General features: G+C 36.2%; 1 protein-coding gene across 7 annotated transcripts in view; it reads right to left on the reverse strand.

The window, feature by feature from the left end:
• Positions 1–26,982, reverse strand: part of Ppp2r2a (protein phosphatase 2 regulatory subunit Balpha) — a 68,736-nt gene that overhangs the window by 35,681 nt on the left and 6,073 nt on the right. For 3 of the 7 annotated variants that reach the window (XM_040292624.2, XM_013365001.4, XM_021719861.3), the window contains exons 3-4: positions 3,041–3,179; positions 2,049–2,167 (exon numbers count right to left, since the gene is read on the reverse strand). The exons of 3 other annotated variants lie outside the window; for them this stretch is intronic. In XM_040292624.2, coding sequence (XP_040148558.1) covers positions 2,049–2,076 — 28 coding nt within the window. In that variant the 5' untranslated portion in view covers positions 2,077–2,167; positions 3,041–3,179. The remainder of the gene's footprint in view (positions 1–2,048; positions 2,168–3,040; positions 3,180–26,982) is intronic. One more of the 7 variants, XM_013365006.4, reaches the window with a different exon arrangement.

Raw genomic sequence — 26,982 nt, forward strand, 5'->3', positions numbered from 1 at the left:
CATATTACACTTAGTCCATTATGTCCTTCCTCTCGTCTGAGAGAGTTTCTCAGACTTTCCTTGTTTTTGATGAGTAAGTAATGGTCAGACTTTTAAGTATGTACCTCAATTTCGGACCATCAGATGCTTTTTATCACCACCACGACATAACTTTAGGTTTCTGGCAGAAAGACCAGAGTAGAGGACCACTTGTATCACAGCATTATTAAGGGTACATCCTATTTACATGATTTATTGATAATAATCCATATCATCTGGTCAAAGTATCCTTTGTCAGCTTTCTCCATCATAGTTACACACTTCCAATATAATGTACTCTGGAAGGAAATTGCTAAGCACAGCCAACATTCAAGGAATGGAGGGTTTAAGCATCATCTTTTTGAGCAGAGAGTACCTAAATAAATTATTCAGAATTTTTTCATATTTGAAACTTATCTCTTCCTCCCCATTTATTCATTCATCAGTATGAACACATAATACTTATTTCATATTATAGGTTATAATCTAATACTATGCATTTACTGTGTTTAAATTGTTCCAGATTTGGCCACTGAAGAGTTCTTTCACGTTGGGTACTGGAATCCCTTTCATAGGTCTCATCCTTAGGTTTTTTTGTTTTTAGCATTTCTAGAACTTAAAAAATATTAACTTTGACATATTCATAATATTACTACAAACATTATTTAGTCCTTCATTCTAGTTTCATACTAATTTTTAAGAACTGAAGTCTCTAAGTTCTGAAGATTACTATAAATATACCAAGAACAAAAGTAATAACTACAGGGCTGGAGTTATAACTCAGTGGTAGAGCGCTTGCCTTGCATATGTGAGGCACTGGGTTCAAACCTCAGCACTGCATAAAAAAGTAAGTAAAATGAAGGTATTGTGTCCATCTACAACTTTACACACACACACACACACACACATGCATATGTAAAGTAATGACTATAGTAAAAGTTAGGCCCATAACTAATTCCTTGGTGCATCTGACCATCACTAAGATTTCTGTTCTACAATACATTTTTCATGTAGTCAGGAGGGTTTTTTTTAAATATATATACACATTTTTAGTTATAGGTGGACACAATATCTTTATTTTTATATTTATGTGGTGCTTAGGATCGAACCCAGTGCCTCACGCATACAAAGTGAGTGCTTTACCTCTGACCACAACCCCATCCAGAGGAGGTTTTTTAAAAATTAAAAAACTACACGTGTTAGCTTACCTACATGTTTTCACTAAGAATGCAACTTGCATTTCCTACTAATCTATTACTTGTTCTTTTCTTTTCAGATGTTGGGGAGGTAAGGTTGAGAACATGGCAAATATACAAATCACCTTTGTCTCTGTCCAATATAAGGATGCACCTTCAAAACATTCTGATATATAATAGTATAGAAATCAGATTCTCGGGCTGGGGATGTGGCTCAAGTGGTAGCTCGCTCGCCAGGCATGTGTGCAGCCCGGGTTCGATCCTCAGCACCACATACAGACAAAGATGCTGTGTCTGCCAAATACTGAAAAATAAATATTAAAAGTTCTCTCTTTCTCACTCTCTCTCACTCTTTAAAAAAAATAGAAATCAAATTCTCGTATATTCTCATTTTGATCTGGTTTGTTTCAACACTAGAGCTCTCATTAAGAAACACACTAGTTTGTTTTGGCACATGATTCATTTTCATTATCTTTTCACTGGCCCCAGAGCTAATTATAATGATTAACTCAAATTTCTTCTCATAGGCTCATTTCTCCCCCAAAGTAAGAAAACATTTTTTAGAAAGAATGCATTTATAAATGCTAGTTTACTGCTAAAGGGACCTACCTCCCTGCAGACCTCTATGATGCTTTTACCACTGTGGACCTCTAGAGGGAGCTCAAAGTTCTTGTTATTTCCCCCCAAGGTCAGGATACTCCTCCCACAACTATGTACTATGTTCAAGATTTAAGAATATTGTATTATGCCACCCTGAAGAGTAAATCAAGTTTGTACCATCCCTTTAGAAATTTTTCCCTCTCAAAAGTGAATAAGGCTTATTAATCTATTCACCTGCTCTCGGGAAGCAGGCCCCAAACATTTCTTCCTCTCCCTTCAACAGACTCCTGTGACTTCCTCTTCACACTTTTCCCAGTTGGCACTGATAGGACATTCTTCCTGTACCTGAGAGGCTGAAAGGAGGATAGTAGTAGGTACCTGAGGGTAGAAGTTCCCTCCTCTTACTTTTAGTGCAGCAGTAAGTGAGTGTGTTCCCACCTTCTTCACGTTATGGAGTACACAGAATGCAATGTTTGTATGGTATATTATTATAAAGGTAAGATGAAGCTGCTTGTGGTTGCCCAGGACCCACTCAGGCACCCATTCCCAAGGGTTGAGAGCATACCTTCATCTGAGTATACCTGTTAACACATTCTCAGGGCCACATCTGTAAGAAATTGGCATAGGGAATGCCCTAAAGTTAGACTATCATGGGTCCCACACTTCACTGTTGTCTGTATAACCTTAAAGAAGTAATTAGGCTTCTTAAAGACTGTTTCTTCATCTTTAAAAACCCTTCTCAGAGTTGCATTGTGAGCTAAATAAGGAATAAATGTTAAGAAATAAGCCTTATATGATTTACATGGTATAAACACAGTGGTTAAGTGACTTTGCTACTGAAAGCAAAAACAAAAGCCTGTCTCTAGGCTTTGGGTCAATCTAGCCCAGGTAAAGCTCTCCAAATGGTCCCGTTTAGTTCATGCGAGTCCAAGGCTGAAGCTCAAGCAAGCAACTAGTATTAGTTGCCTTGCTTTGCTGCCTCTTTGTATGTAGATTTACAGAGGCCTCAGAGAGGATCACATACTGTGTGTCTCTTGGCTAAAACATCACCTCAACTTCACTATGATTTCCAACCACATCATGGAGGTGTAAATACTTAAGGAATAAAATAAGTGCTACTGGCCTTTTTAAAATAGACTTTCCTCTATCTGACTCAGTAAACAAGAACATGTCACGTGATCAGCTCAACAAAGACCGCTGGCTATCATTGCTTAGACAGAACCTACATTGTAATGTTGCCATGAGAGTCAGGGTCCATAGGGTAATTTCCAGAGATGTGTTCTGGAACCAGTCTCCCTTCTTTATAACTTGTTCCTGGATAATCTGATATCATGTTTGGATAAAATGGAATGGAACCATACCCTCCTGCAACAAAGAACAGAGAGATAAAAAGTTGCTAATACATCGAGTCTAACAGACAACAAGCCTGGGTGTATAACTGCTATATAAGTTAGAAGGAAGAGCTATAAATTGACCATTCTAAAACTGAAGTTAGTTATCATCATTAGATGTTCACCAACTTTTAACTGGCTCATAAATAATTCCACAAAGCAAATAAAGTTGTTTAGTGTCCTATCAAATATAATGCAAATGGTTTCTCCTGAAAATTATCCAAAGTAGTACTACACAAAAGTCCTGCATCTATTTATCTTACTGAAAAAGTTTTATAACAAGAAATGATATCCAGTTATTTATACCAGCCAAAAATATTTAAACTATGATTACTGTGGCTATGCTATAAAACTTAGAACACACTCCACTGTCCATTTGTTTTGGTAGTCACACCCAAAAAATTGTTTTATGATAGGATTTTCTCAGGTTCCCCACAAACTGGATAAGCATCAGAATATCTGGAGAAAAGGCTAGAGACTTTTAGGTATAAAAAAATGTTACAGACCTTATTCCAATGGCAAAAATCAGCTTTTTTTTTTTTAAAACTAAGAAGAGAGATTTAACTAAGAATAATCCAAAGAAATGTGTGCCTTGGAATACAACTAAAGTGAATTGGGAATAAGAGAGGAAGCAGAGGAAACAACTGGAGATCCATCTGGAGTTACTCCAGAACTCTGATAAGGAACAAGAGTGACCTGAGTCAGTAAAATGCAATAATATCATCAGTAGCAGGCAACATTAAAAATGTACTCCCCATGTTAGTATTTGATCCTCACAGACAACAACCTAGATAAAGCTGGTTTAATTAATATACCCAATTAGAAGTGGCACACACCTGTAATTCCAGTGGCTCAGGCAGCTGAGGCCCTAGGCAACTCAGTGAGACATAAAAAAAGAATGGGGGTGTGGCTCAGTGGTTAGGCACCCCTGGGTTCAACCCCCAGTAACCCACCCTCCTAAAAAAAAAAAACTAAAGAAGAGGTAGCCAAGCAAGAAGTGGTACACACTGTATTCCCAGCTACGTGGAAGGCCGAGGCAGGAAGATCCCAAATTCAAGGCCAGCAACTTAAGATTCTATCTAAAAATAAAAAGGACTCATGGCAAAGTGCCCCCTGGTTCAATCTCCAGCATCAAAAATAAACAAATTAATTAAATAAAACAAAGACAAAAGGGGGCAGAATTGAACAAATTTTAATACACATACAAAACAATGTTTTGATCAATCCAAAAGAGTATGTTAATTATTTCACCAAGTCATAACAAAAAGGAATGCCTTATGTACTTTTTCATATTTTTTTTTCTTTTGGTACCAGGGATTGAACTCAGGAGCACTCAACTACTATACCACATCCCCAGCCCTATTTTGCATTTAATTATTTAGAGACAGGGTCTCACTGAGTTGCTTGGTGCCTCACCTTTGCTGAGGCTGGCTTTGAACTCATAATTCTCCAACCTCAGTCTCCCTAGACTGTGGGATTACAGGAATGTGTCACAGCACCCAGCTTGTACATCTTTTTTAAAAAATCATTTTCCTGTAGTTCCAATGAGTTAGCTCAGATGATTTCCTCATTTGGTTTGTAACTGTACCTAAACCACAATTCACTGTCTCCAATATACTTCACAAACAATTGTAATCATGTTTTTCAAATGATTTGGAAAGTATTTTCACAGGATTCTACTTTGTGAGATGGAATTTCTATTCCATGAATCTCAATGAAAAAGAAGATTAAGTACTACTAAAGTTTTTCTCACTTAGGCTGTTTATTCTTCTAATTCTCAAAACTGATCTTGGGCTGGGATGTAGCTAAGTGGTACAGAGTAGAGTGCTTTCCTCTAGTACTGCAAAACAAAAAAAGCCTGATCTTGGGACTGGAGGTGCAACTCAAAAGTAGAACACATAAGGTTCTGGTTCAATCCCCAGCAAAAAAAATACCGCCAAAATCCTTCCCTCAAAAGACACTGCTTTTTACAAAAATTTCTAAATTTTTGTTTATTTTGCTTTTTAAAAAAAAATGGTGCCAGGGATAGAACCCAAGGCCTTGTACATGCTCGGCAGATGCTCTACACTGAGCCACATCCCTAGCCCTATTTTTGCTCTAAGCATTATGTACTAGATATTATTCCTGGGTGCTGGGATACAAGAGCAAACAGGAGAGCCAGGCATGGTGGTACAAGTTTATAATCTAAGCTACTTGGGAGGCTAAGGCAGGAGGATTACAAGTTGACCTACCTGGGCAACTCAGTGAGGTCTGATCTCAAAAATATATAAACAAACAAACAGGGCTGAGATGTAGCTCAGAGGTACAGAACTCCTGTTTATATTCTCAGAACTGGGGGGGAAGGGAAGGTGGAAGCAGGGGGGAGGCACATAAATCAGACAAAAATCTCTGTCTTCATAGAGTTTATATTCTTGTGATGGAAAGAAACTACAAACAAATGAATAATAAATACCAAATATGTCAAGTAGTGCTCTAAAAATATAAACAAAAGAGAAGAGAAAGCCTCTATGAGGAGCTTACTTAAGCAGAAGCCAAAGTTAAATAAGGGCAAGAGAGAAAGAGGATAAGCCAACTAAATGTGTTAAAGGAACATAGAGAGACTAAGGAGAAGTAAAGTTGGCAAACTTGATGAAAGTCAAGAAGACTAACATAAAACAAGAGAAATGATAGTTAAATGATAGTGGAGCCCCTGGCCAACGCCAGACTGTATACAGCATTGTAGGCCGGGGAGAAAAGACTGTGAGTTGTTCCAAGTGTGAAAAGAAGCCACTAGAGTATTTCTAATCTATGTTTTAAAGCGACTATCAGGCAGAGTGCAATGGCACGCACCGGGGAGTTGAGGGGGTGAGGAAAGAAGACTACAGTTCAAAGCCAGCTTCAGCCACTAAGTGAGGCCCTAAGCAATTCAACAAAACCCTGTCTCTAAAAAAAAGGGCTGGGGATGTGGCTCAGTTGGTAAGTGCCTCTGGGTTCAATCTCCAGTATCAATAATAATAATAAAGTGACTATCAGTTGTGTGAACAAGTACAAAACTGAAACCATTTCCTTAAGTTACTACGGTAGCTTAAGAAAGAAATGAGAATGATCAGGATAGGATAATAGTCACAGACAAATGACTTCAGAACACATCCCGAAGATGGCACTGCCAGAATTTGAGGGATAAAAGTTAAAGTTTCAAGGCTGTAAAAGCCTAAGGAGGAGAAAGGTAGTGCCACACACTGAAAAGGACACAGGAAAGAGCACGTTTGGGGCCAAGGGTAACTTAATATTCCATTTTCACATCTTTGGTATAGATTTTGACTGGACATGCAAGTACAAATGTCATACAGTAGAAGCTTTGAAAGCCATTTAAGGAAAAGAAGACATAATAGGATATCATCAATTTAATGAAAACATTTGACATTTTAAAGGTAATTTACTAGTGAGGGTAAACAAAACCAAAAATTTGGTCTGAGGATTAAAGCTTGAGCTCACCTATATTTAGCAGATGAAGAACAACCAGGTAGTAAGGAAATGAATGCACAGAAGCTGCTGGTGAGGTAGGAGAATATTTCTGGAAGCTAGGCAAAGACAATTTTTCCAAAAGGAGTCACTGATAAAGGTACTGCTCCAACAGTCTGAAATTTGGTTTATAAAAAGGGCACCTTCTTACTATCTGCCACAGATAAAGACTTTCCCCTACCTTTATATGCCTTGAGCTATTCTGGGAAACAGGATGGAAAGAGTTAAAACAATTTTGAAACTGACTCATCATGCTAATTCTCTGCTGGATATAATGAGAGTAGCAGTCCCCAAACCCTGAAAAGTACCTGAGTGATATTCTTTGAGACACTGAAAGACTAAAAAAAAAAAAAAAAGAAAAAAAAATAGCCACTTTGTCCTGCCTATGTAAAGGACAACTTCACCTAGTTATCATTCTTAGGTTATAAATAATTTTCCCTCAGAGTTCTTTGAATGCCTCTCTATCATCTTTTAACACAGCACTGTCCAACTTCCTATGACAATGGAAATGAACTTACTTTATTTAATTTAAGTAAAGTAAAGGTTAAGAGCCACACATGCTTCATGGCCACCATACTGGACAGAATAGTCCTACCATTTAATTACAGAGGACATATAATCCTAACCTGATACACTTTCTTTTGCAGGTATTTGCTTCTTCACTGCATACACGCACTACTTCTATATGCTAAAATTCAAAAATCCACTGTTATTCTTAAATATAGATGTCCTTTATTTTGTCCAGTCTTTACTTATCTGTTAAGAGAATATTAAAAGGACCTATCACATAGGGGTTGTAAGGAATATTGAATGAGTTTCAACATGCCAAATAGTTGGCAAAAATAAGTGTTCATAAAATGTCAGCAGCATTCCATGCGCCTTTTGATCTGTTGTCTTTGACTTAGGAAATTTTTTTTTACTGTTTTTCTGACTTTATCTTTTATCTGTTTGTTCTGGCCTCTCATACTGAACTTTGTTATATGCTGGACAAATTGTGTTTCTTACAGTTTTGTTAAACTTTTCATTTTTTTTTCTTTCATAATTGGAAATCTTTCTAACATTCTGCAGCTACCTGCCTCCAAAAAGTCAACAGTCAAGAATCACACATTTCACTTAAATCTTTCCTGCTCTACCCATCCTGTTAAATGCCCATTAGCCTCCTGGAAAACACTGGGTTTTTCCTTAAATTCCAAGTTTTTCTTGTTTTTAGCAGTAAGTCTAATTCATAGGAAATCACTTGCTCATACTAGTCATTTATTTTACACTTCTGAATCTGTCTCTTATCATTTTGTGTATGTATCTTCAAAGTGAAAGGCCCATGTTTATGTAATATTAAGAATTATACTGGGTTCAATCTGAAAACATTAGAGCTAAGTTCAAACCTTTCAGACCTAGGAGGAAAAATATTTACATTATTACACCCCATATAGCTCAAGTATTGGGCAGCTTAACAAATTATTCAAAAGGTAGCAGCCTAACAAAACATTTATTATCTCATAGTTTCTGTGGGTCAGGAATCTAGATGTGATTAAGCTGGGATCTCCAGTTTAGTTTCTCAGAAGGCTGCAGTCAATGTGTTGAGCTGAACTGCTGTCATGTCAAAGCTTGGCTGGATGGCGAAGGATCCATTTCTAAACTTACACATGTGACTTTTGGCAGGCATCAGGTCTTCACTGGCTGCTAGCCAGGGACATCAGTTCTTCGCCATATGAACTTCACAGTGAAGCTCACAAAAATTAGAGCTGGTTCCCTCAGAGCAAGTGGAAGAAGGCAGTCCAACACAAGCCAAAGGCTTTTTGTAACCTCATCTCATAAGAGACTTCCCATCACTTTTGCCATACTTGCAGATCCAAGGGAGGGAATCACATAAGGAGACGAATACCAGAAGGCAGTATTTCACTGAGGCCAACTTAGAGGTTGCCTATCATACTTCTTGGTCGGGTTATAGATCCAGTAATAAGTATGTGGCCGGGAAGTAAGTAGTACTGTAAATCAAAAAAGGCAGCTTCAGAGAAGTTTCAAATCTGTGCTTCACAGCTAAGAATCTCTTTCCTGCCAGCTTGGGTAGCCAGTTCCTTTCTGCTGGTCATTTCCCCCTTGGTGAGAGTCATTCTAAGCTGTGCAGTTTTTAATTCCTGGTTCCAAATACAAAACCTTACATCAACCAACTGCCCTATGGAGCACCCTTTAATTCTAACTCTCACTATTCAATATAGGTCCTTTTTCTTACTCCCCAAGAGGGCTTCTCAACCACATAAATGAATACTAAGGCAGTCAGCAATGTTGCCCCTCAACAATTCTCGTTTGTACTATTTCCTGCCAAATTCTTTTCAGCTTAGTTATGGCACTCTTCCAGGGTTTCCAAGGATACTGAACTCTCCCCATTATGCTTGTTGGTCATTTCAGCATGTGTTTGTCTGTTTGTTTTAACACATGGGCTTGGATCACCATCCTCCACCAGAAATCAACAGTTATTTGTTTAAGTAAGGCACTTTACACATTCTTTAAAAAACTTTGTTTGAATAAATATGGTAGGAATAAAATGGTAGTTTTCCTAGCCACACAGTTCAATTCTATTGTTGGATAAAGCAAAGACGTTTTAATCCACACCATCAATTTCCAGGATATTTTCTTCTATATTAACCATTGATTTCTGAAAAAAACTTCAATGCCACTAAAGCTGTTCAAAACATTCGTTTAAACTTAGTTTGAAAAATTCCGAAATACAAAACTTAATGAGCACAGTAACATTTTACAATGTACCTACAGCTGTGCAGCAGGATTAACAAATCATGCACTGATGTAAAACCCACCCAACTTCACGCCAAGCAGTGGAAACCAACCATAAGAATACTGATAAGAGGGACAAGAAAGGTAGAATCAAAGAGAATCAAATGGCAATAAATGTTCTCTCTGAAACTGACAAAAATGTATAGCCAGCTGGATAACCAGAATTTAGTTTGTCCTCTACTGATGAATACTTAGGAAACAGAATTAAGATTATCAACACAAATACATCTAACAGATGGCTACCACACAGGACCTAACCTACCCAAGTAGTTACACTGTATAGACACAAGTACAGTGTCAAGGGTCAAACATGATCTCACCAGATTTCTAGGTGATATGTCAAAGGGCAAGCATTTCAGCAATTTGCTCAAACAATAAGGTTATTTGTTATCTTCACAAAGTTGAAAAACACAAATTAACACACCAAAACAGTTGCATTTTACATAACAATGAACAACCTTAAAAGAGAATTAAGAGAACAATTCTACTTACAAAAGCATCGCAATGAATAAAGTACTTAGGAATAAACTTATCCAAGGTATTCTATACTGAAAAATTTTTTTAAAAAGCTGCTAAAAGAAAATGAAAACACATTAAATGAAAAGATATTCTATGTTCATGGATTAGAAGACCATCAAATTCTTATCAAAATCCTCAGGACAACCACCCCAATTAGAAAAATCCACACAATGGATTCTACCATGAAACAGAATAGAGAACAGAAATAAACTCACATAAACAGTGGAGTGATTTTTGATACAGTTGCCAAGACCATGAATAAGAACAAAAGATGCTCAACTTAATTAACCATTAGGGAAATGCCAAATCAAAACCACAATGAGATAATACTTCATACACATTAAAAATCAGTGTTGGAGAGAATGTGAAGAAAAAACTGTAACCCTTGTTATTGCTAGTGAGAATTTCAAATGGTGTAGCTGCTTTGGAAAACATTAAGATTCCTAAAAAAGTTAAACAGAATTACTGTATGAAGCATTAACTGCACTTCCAGGTACACACTAAAAGAATTCAAAGCTTGGACTTGAACAGATATCTGAACTACAATGTTCAGAGCAGCACTAACTAAACAGCCAAAAGATGGAAGCAATGAAAATGTCTACTAATAGATGAATAAGCAAAATGTGGTATACATGAATGATGAACTGTATTCAGTCATAAAAAGGAAATTCTGATTCGTGCTACATGGATGAACCTTAAGAACATTAATGCTAAATGAAATAAGCCAGTCACAAAAGAACAAATAATGCATGATTACACTTAACTGAGGTACCTGGAATAGCCAGATGCACAGTAAGTAGAACTGGGTTATCAGGGGCTGGAGAACAGAGGAATTGGGGTGGAGGTGAGATTATTTAGGAAGATGATAAAAGCACAGATAGCTGTACAACAATGTATATGTATCCAATGCTACTGAATTGTACATTTAAAAATGGCAAATCTTGGGGCTGGGGTTATGGCTCAGTGGCAGAGCGCTTCCCTAGCACATATGAGGCACTGAGTTTGGTCATCAGCACCACATAAAAATAAATTAATTAAATAAACACACTGTGTCCATCTACAACTAAGAAATATTTTTAAATGCAAATCTTATCATAATAAAAAAATGTTATCTCACATAAGAAGTTCCAATAGGACACAGAAATTCAGGGTTAGTTCACTGGCTTAATATTAAAAGATCCAGGTTCTTTTATATCTTTATGTCCTGACTAAAGATAGTTGCTGAGAACTAGGGTTCTTACTGTGGGAAAAGTGAGATACAAATATAGAATGGGGAAGTTAGGATGGACCCTGTGGTATTCCATCTAAACTGGGTATCAGCATAAACTGTTATTTTTTTTTTAATATTTTTTTAAAGAGAGAGAAGGGGGGGGAGAATTTCAATATTTATTTTTCAGTTTTTGGCAGACACAACATCTTTGTTTGTACGTGGTGCTAAGGATCAAACCCAGGCCGCATGCATGCCAGGTGAGTGCGCTACCGGTTGAGCCACATCCCCAGCCCATAAACTGCTATTTAAAAAATTTTAGTACAGAATATTCCAATCATACACAATAGTAGATAGAAGAGTGAAGTGACATATTCACAAAAAAATGAGCTCATCACTCCAGAAAAATTCCTGGAGAATGCCAGGAAGAACACAAACTGATTCTTTTGACCATGCTGAAAATTATATTGAAAGATACAGAAAGAAAAGAGTAATGGTAGATTAAAAAAATAAATAAATAAGGTGATTACTATTTACATAGAGAAAACGATAGCATACTAGAAAATAAAATCATAACTTATTTAATAACAACAATAGACAGTATTTCTATGGACATTAATAACATCTATTCTTGCATTAAGTTTCTATGGCTGCTGTAATAAATGAGCACAAATTTGGTGGTTTAAAGTATCACAAATTGATTCTCTTACAGCTCTGAAGGCCAGAAATTAAAGTTCAAGTTCCACTAGGATAAAGCCAAGGTGTGGGATGGGCTGGTTCCTTCTAAAAGCTCTGAGTGAATACATTTTCTTGCTTTTTTTTTTTTTTTTTTTTAAGCTCCTAGAAGCCACCTGCACTTCTCTGGCCTGTGACCCTTTCTTGCACCCCACTCCAACCTTCTGATGTCACTGTGACATCTTCATTTTCCTTCAAGTTTCGTGCCTCTCTTTCAGAGGCCCTTGAGATTGCATTGACGGAATGGTCAGACAATCCAAAATAATCCTTCTATCTCAAAATCCTTAATTTACTCAACATTCACTGGTTACAGGGATTACAATGTAAATATCCTTTAGGAGGCCATTGTGCAGTCTACTATAACTCTGAACACTGGTTTAAATAATAAAAATGGTATAATAGTATTGACAAAATGGCATGTGTCAGGAGAGAGGGGCAGCAGAATAGAGCTCAAGTTTTAGCTACCACTACATATTTGGATATAAAAAATTGGTATGTAAAAAACAGCTACATGAACACAGTTTAAAAATATGAAAATAAATACTGGAAGAAACCACTGAAAAAGTCTGAGAAGTTGATGCAAGAATAACAGCAACAGAAAACTTTTTAATTTTTTTTAAGTTGTAGATGGACAGAATACATTTTTTTTAAATTTATTTTTAGGTAGCACTGAGGATTGAACTCAGTGCCTCACACATGCCAAGTAAGCACTCTACCACTGAGCTATAACCGCAGCCCAACAGAAAACTTTTAATTTTTCTTTTAAGCATTTTGAAACTGACTCTGAAAAACTACATACATGAGCTACAGTAGTAAATAATCAACTCAAAACAAAGCTTAGAAGGCAAGAGAAATCCTGACTTTGAAAAGTATTTCAAGGTTAACAAAACAAAGAGAACAACACAGAGATAAAAATTAAGGTTTCATTTCTTAAATTCATCCTTTTCACAATGCTGGGAATCAGGTATATTACTAGCAAAAGCAAATCTTTACTTGGTAATCTTAACCTGCACAAACCGGAAATACAAACACAAAATTAATATAATAACTAGAGATAGCTAACATGTAGTAATACGATATAAAACACTTTTAATGGTTAGCATGAAGCTCCCAAGGGCATGTTTATTCATTTATTGAACAATGTTAGCTGATATAAGAATAGCACAATAGATCTACTCAGTTTTATCAAAAATGCTGAAACAATTAAGATATGACCTTACTTGGACTACCTTCTCCTTAAAAAGGATAAGCTACTTGGTAGCTCAAGGTGCTGTCTACCTGCCACCAACAAAAGCAACACTCATTGGGAACTGGTTAGAAATGCAAAACCATAGGTTCCATCTTGGATATAAATACACAAGCATAAATTGCATTTTAGCAAGATTCTCAAGACATTCAAATGTTCATGGGTATGAGAAAATTTGCTTTCTATTCTCAGGTTCCTGTATAATTTTTGAAGTGCTCTAAACATTTGTTGGCCTACTCAAAAGTTCTAGTATAGGACTAGGATCATCACACAAACAGCTGAGGAAAGGAAAGAAGGTACTTACTGAGAAAGTATTTCTAATGTAAAGAATTTACACGCATTCACAATGCTACCTTATATAGTAAAAGGAGTTAAGAGGGTTTCAGAACCACAGCAGTTAAGGAAGGGTCAATACTTATACCAAGTTTCCCTGACAGCACACCTTCAGATCTCTCCAGCCCACCCCCTAACACACACACACACACACAGAGAGAGAGAGAGAGAGAGAGAGAGAGAAGAGAGAGAGAGAGAGAGAGAGACAGACAGACAGACATGGATGAAGGGGAGTGACAAAAAAGGAGCACACTTAACTCCTAACCGAACCAAGCCAAATACTATTCATTAATTCAATACATACTTACTAAAAATGCCTATCAATGTGCCCCAAACCCTCCAAACAATAAATTAATCTGGATTTGTGGACTGAGATGGGCTTTTACTCTGTTGTCAAGTCTGTTAATCTTAATCAGGCATTAAATAATTACAACACTCAATTTTCCAAGTGCTCAGTATGTGCTCAAACTAAGCATTCATGTCCATTTAAACATTTGACTATCAAGGCAAGCACAATTACCCTAGCTCACAGGTAAGAAAAATGGCACAAAGCAATGCTCAAATGTTTGTTTCCTTAGACTGCCTATCCACCATCACTTCATTTATAAAGCTTTTCCTCCTATATTATCTCCCAGACCCAAATGATTATTCTTGAAGTCTCCACACAACTTCCCTCAAAGAGAATGCAGAATTCAAAGGAGAAAAAAGAACTGATACTACAAATGAATAAGAAAAAGGCAAGTGTTGAGAGCCACAGCCAAAGGGGCCCCAGCAAACTTCCAGCTGCCGGCTGATGATCCAGCTGCCAGCAAACTTCCAGTTGCCGGCTGATGATTAATGTTTTGCTGATCAGTTCTATTTTTTTTTGACTATAGAGTTTTTAAACATTGCAATAGAGATTTTACCTGTAAAAAGTTATAAGGCCTTTACTATTATGTTATGTGTTGTATGTATTATATTATGTGTGCACACTTGTGTTTTGTGTTATATGTTTGAATGTACGTATGTCCAATGTACGTATTTCCATATATCATATATGATGAGCGCTCATGAAAAGATGGATCCAAATATTTTTTTTTATTCACGTGATTTAAATGGTTTAATTTAAATTGGGTAAATAACTGTTAAGAATTGTTTTAATATGTAAACAAAAAAGGAGGTTAACAGATCTGTTTGTTTACTCTCACCTTTCGTTTTCATTATATTTAATAATTCTCTTCACTATAATGTAAATTGTTAAGAAAATTGTTTTCTTTTAGTGCCTTCTGAAATGTTACCTAATTTTTTCTTTAGCCATTATTGCCAGAATTTCTATCTTCATCCCAGTGCCGATGAAGATAATATAAATTGTTAAGAAAATTGTTTTCTTTTAGTGTCTTCTGGAATGTTACCTAATTTTTTCTTTAGTCATTATTGCCAGAATTCCTATCTTCATCCCTGTGCCGGTGAAGACAAAGATAAAACTAATCTACAGTTTCTGCAATAGCCATCACTGAACTACTTACAGAACTTGCACTGAACTGCTTACAGAACTATGTGTCACTTGTATGCATTGTGAACTATCTGTTGGTGCAGCGACTTGTGGTAGTGTTGGGGTCTTTTTGCTGATGATATCATCGGTGGTACAATTTTCCCAAAAGGAGCCGTCAATTGACTTGGTATATCTTCCTCCCTTCTGCTTGTCATGATCATTCAGCTAAAATTTGGGGGTCAACAGAGGTGAGGCAAAGAACCTCACCCCCCCCCCAGACCTCTCCACAGGTGTGGCTGTATACTGGACCAGTAGTCAATGACGGGTAAGATCCAATTACAATGGTACCAACCTAAGACAGGAGGCTGACGCCCTGAGGTCAGCTCATCCGAAGACGGGTAAGGACCATATGTATTGGACAACCTAAGGCAGGCACGGTCCATAAGCCACATGCTTGTTGTTTAAACAGAGAGGGGGAGATGTTGAGAGCCACAGCCAAAGGGGCCCCAGCAAACTTCCAGTTGCCGGCTGATGATTGGCTCACAGTGGCCCCAGCAACATCTAGCTGATTGGCTCCTCTGCGGTGATGTTCATTGGGCTGTTTCCCTGCCCTTCAGACTGCCAGCTGATGATTGGCTCACAGCGGCCCCAGCAACATCTAGCTGATTGGCTCCTCCACGGAGCTGCTCATTGGGTGACTTCTTTGGCTCTGCCCACGCAACCAAGGAGGATCGTGGGAGGTTGAGAGGCTGGTGTGGGGGAGAGAGGCTTGTGGAAGCCGGTGGTGGCAGTTGGGCTCTGAGGGTTTTTCCCTGGAGCTGTTTTGTTTGGCGTTTGTAGTTCTAAAAATAAAGTTAGTTTCTTTTTGACAAGTGGCTCCTGATTTGTGCCAAGCTAGACTTCGGCAGGCAAGTACCACCAAAGAAAAAGAGGACAGAAACAGTTCCTCACACTCAAACAAGCTCAAATAAATGGAAAATATTTTTCTGACTAATACATACAGTGCTTGGGTATTGTCGAGGTCTGGAAATGAACACTACCCCTTTGCTGCTGGAGGAAGTGAAAAATCAACCCCAATTTGAGGCAATTTGGCAATATATACCATAAACCATGAAAAGATGATGACACCTTATAGACCCAAATCCCATGCCCTTAAATATATTCTTAAGTAATAAGATTCTCACAGGATATTCATCATAATATTTACATCAAAAATCTTAAATCTAAATTACATATACCAGATAGACATCCAGTTAAATAATATAGCCATTTATCTTCTCAAATAAATTAAACTGAAAACAATTATATGTAACAATTATACATAAACTATGCATGTTTGAGAAATATACAGTCACAGCAGGAAAAAAACATTATAATGGAAATATCCAGCCTTATATGTTAACAGATGTCATCTAAAAACGGTGAAATTATATGATTTTATTTTTCACTTATAGAGTCAGGAGAACCAAGGTTCTTTGGCTCTTCCACTCACTAACAATATGACCTTGGGCAAATTACTTTATCCAAGTCTCAATTTCCTATACTATAAAATGAAAGTACTAGTTTGTCTTCAGAGACTATTTGAAATGATTAGATGAGATAATGCATGTAAAGCAGTTGCACTGAGACAGGTGGTTAGCTCAGTTTCTTGAACATCTTATGCTTTCAATCAGAAAGTTACCTTTCTACTAGAGAATAAAAATTCTTAAGATTAACAAATTACTGCATATCAAGAATTTAATGAAGGGGCTGGAGTTGTAGCTCAGTTGGTAGAGTGTTTGCTTTACATGTATGAGGCACTAGATTCGATCCTCAGCTCCACATGAAAACAAATAAATAAAATAAAGGTATTATGTCTGTCTAAAACTAAAAAAAAAAAAAATACAAAAAAAGAATTTAACGAAACTGTATTCTCATCAACACAAGGAATATGCACTACAGTTAACAATGTTAAAGCATTCCCAAGAAATCAGATTGTGAATTAGAGATAGTGGACACATGAATACAAGGGCTTATGTGTTTACTGAACAATTAAAAAGATACACCAGACATCAATGAACCCAATTTTCTTTTGCAGTACTGGGAAGTGAACCTGGGGAACCTTATGCATACTAGGCAAATAAATTCTTGAGCTACATACATCACTTTTTGTTTTGAGACAGGATCTCAACAAAATTGTGAAAGTTGGCCTTGAACTTGCAATCCTCCTGCCTTGGCTATACGGTTTTTAGACTTGAATATCTTAAACATTATTGTAAATTTCACTTAGCTTTATTTACGGTCCATTTATTATTGTATCTAGATGCACAATCCAAATGTGTACAACCTTCAAAGCAACTCACTTTTTTCTCACACAGAAATCACAACCAAGTTAATTAAAACAAAACAAAACAAAAACAAAAACATTACTAATTTCTTGGGCAACTCATTTCCAGATCCTTTTAAATCAGGGTCTAGAGACCTTGCGTCATAATTCATGGATTTCTGAATACATTTTCCTTCTTCAAATCTTAAACTGATGAAGATGCCCTGTTAACCTCTGGTACTATTTACCATTACGGGATTTACCATTATCTGGATTTACCATTATGGGTATCTATTAGATTAAAAAAAAAGTTAACAAAATATAAAATATTTGCTAACAATTGCTTTGTCAATAAAGAAAAAAAAGATGTACAAACTAGATTTGATTAATAAAGTCAGGAAAAACCAGATGCGCAAGTAGACTGTGTGTGACACAGAAATAATGCAAAGTTTAATATTTTTTTTCTTTAGTAAATGCAGAATTTTTTCAATTGGCTAGAGAAATTCATTTTTCAGAAAATCAGGCCAGGGCCTAGGGCTGAGGCTCAGCGGTAGCACACTTGCCTGCCATTTGTGAGGCGCTGGTTTCAATTCTCAGGACTATATATAAATAAAATAAATAAAGGTCTATCAACAAATTTTTAAAATTTATTTTAAAAAAAGAGAATAAAAAGAAACTTTTATTTCTTTTCAGAGATTCCTACCTCATCTATCCTCCCGATTAGTTTTTAACAGTTATTTTTTTTTCAGAATCAGTACCCAATTCAGCAGGTTTTGGTATAATCACAGAATTATGCAACTATCACCACCATTTAATTCCAGAACGTGGTTTCCATTACCCCTTGGAAAAAAATCCTCTATCTACGGGCAATTGTTCCTGCTACTCCTAATCCTTTCCCCTTCCTCTAGTCGTCGCCCCACCCCCCACCCCCACCCCCACCCCCCCCACCCCCGCAAATACAAATCTACCTTTTATCCCAATAGATTCGCTTATTCTGGACATTTCATATAAATGAAATCATACAATATGTGTCATGGCCTTACGTGACTGGCTTCCTCACTTAGAACAGTATTTCCAAAGCTCAACTATGTTGTAACACATATTACTATTTTCTGTCTGAATAATACTGCATTGTATAAATACACTATTTTCTTTTCTGATGAAACAGTTGTTAAAGCATTGGAATTGTTTCCACTTCTGGGCTATTACCAGCAAGGCTGTTTATAAACATTCATGTACTAGTATTTTCAATTTTTTAATATACACACCTAGGTGTACAATTGCTGGGTCATGTGATAATAAAACTATGTTTAACTTTTAAGGAACTGCTAAACTGTTAAAAATGGCCAGGCGCGATGGTATGTGCCTATAATCCCAGAGGCTGGGGAAGCTGAGCCATAGAAGAATTTCGAGTTCAAAGCCACCCTTAGCAATGATGAGGTGCTAAACAATCCAGTGAGACCCTGTCTCTAAATAAAATACAAAAATAGGAATGGGGATGTGGCTCAGTACCCCTGAGTTCAATCCCGGTACAAAAAAAAAAAAAAAAGGTGGTTAAGGCTGGGGATATAGCTCAGGGGTACAGTGCTTCCGTAGTTTGTACAAGGTCCCAGTTCAATCTCCAGCACCAAAGGGGGTGGGGGAGGTCAAGATTTGTAGATTATAATAAATTTTCACCTGGAGAAATTTCCAGTTATATTCCAATAATATTAATAAATTCCAACTCATAACCATTTGAAAGCACTACCTTGACTTGAAATAATGATTCATTCATCTAACCCCAAGAAATAACTAAGTATTTGTACTAAAGTCTCATTTCAATATCAAGTAGCACACTAACCTATAAAGGAATCTTATAGTAGCATGGACAGGTTAATGCCAAAAGCAAAAGTGTTGTGGAAAATGCTCATTTTCAATAAAATTCATTCTTTTAATATGCCTACAATGTTTTGTATTTTCTTAACATTCTCCAGAGCACTGAAAATTCAACATATACTTTTTTTCAAGTCACTTAGTGAATAAACTGAAGTTTCACCTTAGCTCTACCTCCTCCTCAGGAAAACCAGAAACAGACAAAACCAAATAGTATTTCTAAAAACTGAATACAACATAGAAACACAGAAGCATAAAAAGCACAGGGATCAATTTTACTAACTCATAACCTTAGGTTTAACAGTTGCCCAAGTTCTCTGAGCTTTAGTGTCTAACATAACATGGCAACAGCACTGCTTACTTCAAAAGGCTATTGTAAATACTATGTGCATGTATGAATATATAACAACAAATTCCATCATTATGTAAGGATATTATGCACCACTAAAAAATGTGAAGGGAAAAAACCCCAAAGGCTATAAGAAATACATCTTTAATCACTCCTTATCAATAATTTCATTTTAAAAAAATGCAAAGTATGTGTCAAATTTTCCTATTATCCTGATGACTTTGCTGAGTAAAACATACATGAAACAATGCACTGGTTGTCCCTTTTAATATAAGAAATTTTACAGGGGCTGGGGATGTGGTTCAAGCGGTAGCGCACTCGCCTGGCATGCGTGCGGCCCGGGTTCGATCCTCAGCACCACATACCAACAAAGATGTTGTGTCTGCCAAAAACTAAAAAATAAATATTAAAAACTCTCTCTCTTAAAAAAAAAAAAAAAAAAGAAAGAAATTTTACAGTCATGGAATGTGACTTATAAAACCCATGGGATTTTCTTATTTTTAACCAGAAACTACAAAATAAATGAAGTAAAACTTTAGTCAAAAATTTGAATTTTATCTAATCCTATACTGGAATAGCCTATAAGATAAACTGGTGATAGTTTTCAAACAGTCTGAGATAACAGATTTGTGTCAACAGTACCAATATCTACTCAAATATTCTCATATCTGCTTCTTTGATGTTCTGCCTAGAAATCTTCCTGTCCTCCCCCAATCATTTAAAGGACGTACCTACCTGTTCCTCCTTAGAACCCCAAACATAAAGTCACTGTATGACAATGGAGACATGTTCTGAGAAATGTGTCATTAGGTGATTTCATTACTGTGCAGGCAAGAGACAACCAGGAGTTGGAGGAAAAGGGAGAGATGGCTTAAGTTTCAGTTTTGCAAAATGAAAAAGTTTTGGAGATTATATTTCATAACAGTCTAAACAAAGTTTAACACTGAGCTATACCTTTAAAGATAGTTAGGATGATGAACTTTATATTTTTATAATAAAAAAATAAAGACACCAGGAAGCAAAAACTATTGTACTTAAAGAAGTGATTCTACTTCTAGAAAAAATAATTCCTCTTATGTCAAGGGGGAAAAAAAAGAATGGGAGCAGGCAATCTCTTTACTATCAATTCCTGTACTAAGCACTTTTGCATGCATGCTGCATCACTTCACTAGATAGCGAATTTGACAAGATTTGTGGCCTACAATAGCCTGTTTCTCTTGAAACAGCTTTCCCATTCTTATTAGTCAATAAGAAATACAAGATTCCTCTGTGCTACCTTATAAATTCATCTACTCTAGGCAGCTTACCTGTAGTAAGCTGGAAAAAATAAAGATAACACAAAAAGGATTCTACTTTCAGGAAGAGCAGATCTGCAGTGAATTTAAATGGCAGGTTCTAAAAAGTTAATATTGTTCAGCTCTAACGTTGTCCCAAATCTTCGAAAATTTTACCACCAATCCCTGTTATCTACTCTAGTAACTGTATCTGCTTGTCTTTTTTTTTTGTGTGTGTGTGTGTGTATGTGTGTATGTGTGTGTGTGGTGCTGGGGATAGAAAACAGGGCCTTGGGCATACTAGACAAGTATTCTCCTATGGAGCTACATCCTCAGCCCTAGCTTCTTTTAATACAGGCCACTGACGAGTTTAGTTTTCTCTGAATGAAGTATAAAATGTGCAAATGGTCCAAAATCCAATATATCATTCTAACATTTTGACCAATGAAAGAGAACAGTTTCTAATTTAGAGAAGAGAAATGGAGAGACACTAAATCTGTCAAGTCCAATTTCTTAGAGAAGATTCATCCCTCTAATTAGGAACAGTACTACAAGGTTTCTTAAGAAAGAATTCCCTCTTAGTCCCATAAAACCTATCATAACCATAAAAAGTATCCTGATTCTTCAAAATTCAGAGTCTAATAGAAGAGTTTCAGTGAGCACATAAACACAACAAAACAACAGGTTAAAGCAAAGTTTCCTGAACAAGGTCATTGGTCATAAACAGTCTGAATTGTTCATGAGCTCTTTTAGACTTCAGAAGAGAAAAACCCAGTTGATAATTGAACGTTCACAGAGAATTTAATCAACAGAAACTGGTCACAAGAATATAACCATTGGTAACTTGGCATATAGAATACTTGAAAATGATTTGCCAAGGATTCCACATATGCCAAGAGTGAAGCTTTAGATGAAATTTTAAAAAGGGTAGAAAATAGCCACAAAAAAAGTAAAATTTTAAGCAACAGTTGATAGGACAATGTTAAAATGGGAAATTCAGCAATTATATAAAAATAGAAGTTTGCTGTACTTTAACAGGATTTACAGAGGAAAAGTAAATAAAGTCCTTTTATTAGTTTGATTATCAGAGCTGGGAAACAGTTACCATGCCAATTTTATGCCTTTCTTCCAAGACAACACATCAAATGGCTACATGCTGGGCTCAAAATACCACCTAATGTCAAGGTCATCAATTTACTTACAATAACCAGAAAGCCTAGAAATGGCATTAAATCAGGATCCAACAGCATTACTTAATGCTGTTACCTGAGCAGAAATACTGTGGGAAAAAATCCTAAAAATTTTTAATGCTAAAGTGTTGGCAAATATGTTATTGGCATTTAATCTCTGTAACGGAGAGGTAAGTTTAAAAATAGGTACTTTAAAGTCCTGAAGGTATCCTTCCTCACCAAGATCAGACAAAAGAGCTTAGGGTAGATCTAATTTGGTATCTAAAAAACAGTAAGGGAGAAAGCTGAAATAATCTCTTGTCACAGGCTCCACCTTTATAGAAGTAAAGCTTTGTAGATATTCACACATGAAAGTGGTAGTACACTATCCTGCACTTATCTTGTGGCTCATGAGACTCCTTAAAAAGCAATCTATTTATTAACAGATCAAACTGAGAGTTATCAAATTTTGTTGATGGCAGGATCTCCCTTATACTCTTAAAAATATGAGCACATGAAAGGACTTTTCAAATTTTAAAATGTTTATTCACTACAAAATAGTAATATTCTCTACACAATATAAAAATGTTAAGAAAAGTAACTATATCACTGTCCAAATACCCCCCCAAACTAGAATGCTTTACATTGTTGCAATCTCCTACATCTGGCTTAACAAAAGAGGACTCTCCTAAGTGCTTTTGTATTCAATATTTGACAAGGTGTTTTGTCAGTTATATGTAAGAAGAAAATCCAGCTTCACTCAGGTATGTAGTTGGGAAAGTAGGAATTTTTAATAGATTTTTCAGGTAGTTATGGATATCCCTTTAACACTATACTCAGCTTGACAATGATTTCTTAAACATCTGGGGAATCTCAAAGCATGACACAATGGTCTGTAACATTAAAATCCAACAATCTTTCTTGTATTTGTTAAAATGAATGATTTGATAACATCACATGCACGGGTCAACTGTAAAAACACTGATTCGCTGAGTAATGCAGGTTTTCCAAATGTTGACACATTTTATTACACAGTATCTAAAACTGTATTTATTAATATTACTACCGATTTAATCGGAAGTACTAGGAAGCCCTCAATATCCCCAAGACAGATACATATTTTCCAAAACTGTTGCCTGAAAGTTCAAATTTTATAGTGACAATAAACAATGATCAGTAAAGCAACAGGTCATCTGTTCATTTGAGAAAATAAATGCTAAACAAATCTCCAGGTCAGAATAACCAGATTTGAAAGCCCCCCAAAACACAGTTCCATGGAAAGAGCTGTTAGTTCATTTCAAAACTCAAAACAGCTACATTGACACCCCTGCTCCAGACAATCACTCACTATACACTGCTCCATCACTCGAGGTATGCTTTCCATTGTCACAACAGACATGCCCAAGTTGAGAATTAACAGCTTTTACTGCTTCACTAAAGACATTCTTAAGTAAAAATCAATGTTTTTTAACTGCTAGTATATGGCAATAATGATCATGACTACTGGCACTGTCTGGAGCCACTACCTGATTAATCGGAACATGTCTTTGAGTTTACCCACATGGCTTTTTCACCATTGCTCCAAATGTCAGCACAGTAAAAAAGGCAAATATCATCTTAGTATCATTATGAAAATAGTTTTGTCTTTGAAGATCTTTTGAATGAATTTAAGGGTTGCTGGACAACACACAGAGAACTACTGGACTAAATGATATTTACCTTGACAGCAGTTACAAACTCTGACCAAAAAAATTCATATATATAACCACATACAACACAATTTTGCATAAAACTTCAGAAGGTCCTAAAGTCCTTATAACCCACTTATAGCACATCTCAGTTTACAAATGTCATTAGCAAGCCAGGCATGAAGGCATACTCCTATAATCCCAGCAGCTAGGGAGGCTGAGGCAGGAGAATCTCAAATTCAAAGTCAGCTTCAGCCAACTTAGCAAGACCCTATCTCAAAATACAAAATAAAAAAGGCTAGGGCTGTAGCTCAGTGTACAGCACTTGTCTAGCATGAGCAAGGGAATGCCCTGGTTCAATCCCCAACATTGGGGTGGGAGTGGGGTGGGGGGACCTAGTAGGGATTACAGCTAAACTCTATTAGGGGTTGGGCTTTGGCTCAGAGGTAGAGCACTCACCTAGCGTGCATGAAGCAGTGGGTTCGATCTATTGACTTACCCTCAGTGCCCAAATCCATTTTATTTTATAAAAGAAAATATTGTTTCCACCTATAACTAAAAAATAACTTTAAAAAAACTAAACTCTATTATAAACCAGTCATATTCCAGCAACCTCACACACTTTCACAAGAATATATTTCAAGTGCTGAAATAAATTATATGAAAAAAATTAAGATTTGAGATAGATCCCAGTTTTACTACCTGCACAAGTTAATAAATTAACCTTCTCAATAATGTCTACTTAATTATGTGAATATCATTGAATGAATACTTAAAAAAGTACCTGAAACACTGCCTGGTATATGAGTAAGTACTCAAAAATGCCAGCTTCTGTGATTACTTAACACAGCCATGCCATGCCATCTCATCCTGATACTGACTATACAGCTTTCACCTGTATTTCCTTAGTCTAAGGAAGTAACTTGTTTAATTTCCATCAATACATCAGATAAGGGAAAGGACATTACAACAGAGAATATTAGCTAAAACATATACCTCCAATCTCCAAATTTTCCATTAAAGAACACAAGAAACTTAAAATGTAGGTACCTTTCTTCCAACTCAACTTTAAATGAGGCACTTTTATGTGCAAATATGAGAACCTCCTTTATTGATAAAAATAAATTCTTTGATTTGAAGGATCTCATTGTCATTGCACTTATTCCAGTTTTCAGAGACTTGACTAATTCCAAAGTTTAATTTACTGTTAGGAGTATTGAATACTAAAAGCTTAATTTTAAGTCGTTTTCATAACTTGAGACAAAATACCAGTTAATATGCTTTCGATCACCATTCCTTTGAATTTTTTAAAAATATATATTTTTTTAGTTGTAGGTGAACACAATACCTTTATTTTTTTTTAAAATATTTATTTTTTAGGTGTAGATGGACACAACACAATGCTTTTATTTTTATGTGGTGCTGAGGATCGAACCCGGGTCCCGCCAGTGCTAGGCTAGAGCTCTACCTCTGAGCCACAATCCCAGCCCACAATTCCTTTATTTTTATGTGCTGCTGAGACTTGAACCCAGTGCCTCACATGCGACAGGCAAGTGCTCTACCACTGACCTACAACTCCAGCCCCTTAAGTTTTTATTAGTAAGGAAATAGGAGAAAACTTAGTATCTTAAAACAAGAAAACTGTTCAATACTACATAAACCCTGTCACTGATATTATTTAATGGACAAATTTACACTTATTTAAGTGACTACATTGAGTGTGGTCTACTAGACTTAAATCAGCAGTAAAGCTGTATTGAAGGAAGAGTGTGATATCAAACAAAAGAGTGTTAAGAAAGACCTCTGCCACAGGTCACTGGGTTTTGGAATACAACTGATAATGCCATTACTTTAAAAAACACCATGGTTTCTACTATTTTCTACTGACTTACCCTCAGTGCCCAAATCTAACATGCAAACTACTCTAAAAAGCACAGAAGAGAAATAATCTCAAGTTCTGTTTATGTTGTAACATTAAACATATGGAATGAATCTAAAAGCCATTAAATTTGTGATACCCTAATAATTATGTTTCTCAAAATTTTACATATGTCCTTATTTCGACTTTACCATTTAAAAAATATTTTCTAAGAACTAATCCACAAGTCTAAATCCTACCAAAAATATGCAGGAAGCAAAGAGGGGAAAAGATACATCTGCAACCAACCAAGTTCCATAAAAATCAAACTTCATGTAATTAAAAATCATGCCCTAAAATAATTTCCCATAAAAGAAAGTTTGTGGGGGTTGCAGTTGTGGCTCAGTGGTAGACAGCTTGCCTAGTATGTATGAGGCACTGGGTTTGATTGTCAGTATCATAAATAAATAAATAAAGGTCCAACAACAACTAATAAAAAATGTTTTTTTAAAAAAGGAAAGTTTTTAAGACTATAAAATATGAAAATGAGAAATTCTATGTTAATATTAAAATAACGTTTTGTACAAACATTATAATATACTAATACCACTTTCCAGATCACAACAGCCCTAAGGTCCTCCCCAGCCCTTCTTAATCACAACTCCCTCCCACCCAATTAAAGGTAACCACACCAACTTTACTGGGGACTTACTGGGGACTGAACTACATTCCCAGCCCCTTTTTTTCCCCCCACATTTATTTATCGGTACATTACAGTTGAAAACACTGATGGGATTTGTTACATATACACAATATACAATATAACAATATAATTTGGACAATATCACAGCCCTTTTTATTTTTGAGACATGGTCTCACTAAGTTGCTAAGGCTGGGCTGGAACCTGTAATTCCCCTGCTGAGGTGGAAGACAGGTTAAGAGTATGTGCCACCACGCCCAGTTACACTGGCTTTTATAGTAATTATTTCATCGCTTTACATTATATGTTTTTTGTTTGGTTTTTACCAGATTCATATGTCTCTAAACCTACAACTTAGTTCTGAATATTTTTGAACTTTATTACTAATGCAGAAAATACATACAAACACACACATAATCTGTTTCCTTCACTTTGGCCATGAAAATTTTTAATAGCCTTTTAAAGACAATACCCCAATTTCTCTACACTCCAAGGACTCTCCCTTATTTGTTATAAACATTCAAGTAGTAATAATAATAAGTTGCCAAAATCTTATAAGACTCTTATTATGTGGTGTGTACTATTCATGTTTTATGAGTATAAACTCATTTAATCACCAAAACAACACTGATAGGTTTTAATGTTATGCACACTTAATAATCGGGGAAAATAAGCACAAAGAGATGAATTAACTTGCCTAAGATCATACCTCAAGTGATGGGGAGCATTCAAACTATGCTGCCTCGCACCCAAGTCTATG

This window comes from Ictidomys tridecemlineatus, chromosome 14 (assembly GCF_052094955.1).
Source record: "Ictidomys tridecemlineatus isolate mIctTri1 chromosome 14, mIctTri1.hap1, whole genome shotgun sequence".
NCBI classification, from domain to species: domain Eukaryota; kingdom Metazoa; phylum Chordata; class Mammalia; order Rodentia; family Sciuridae; genus Ictidomys; species Ictidomys tridecemlineatus.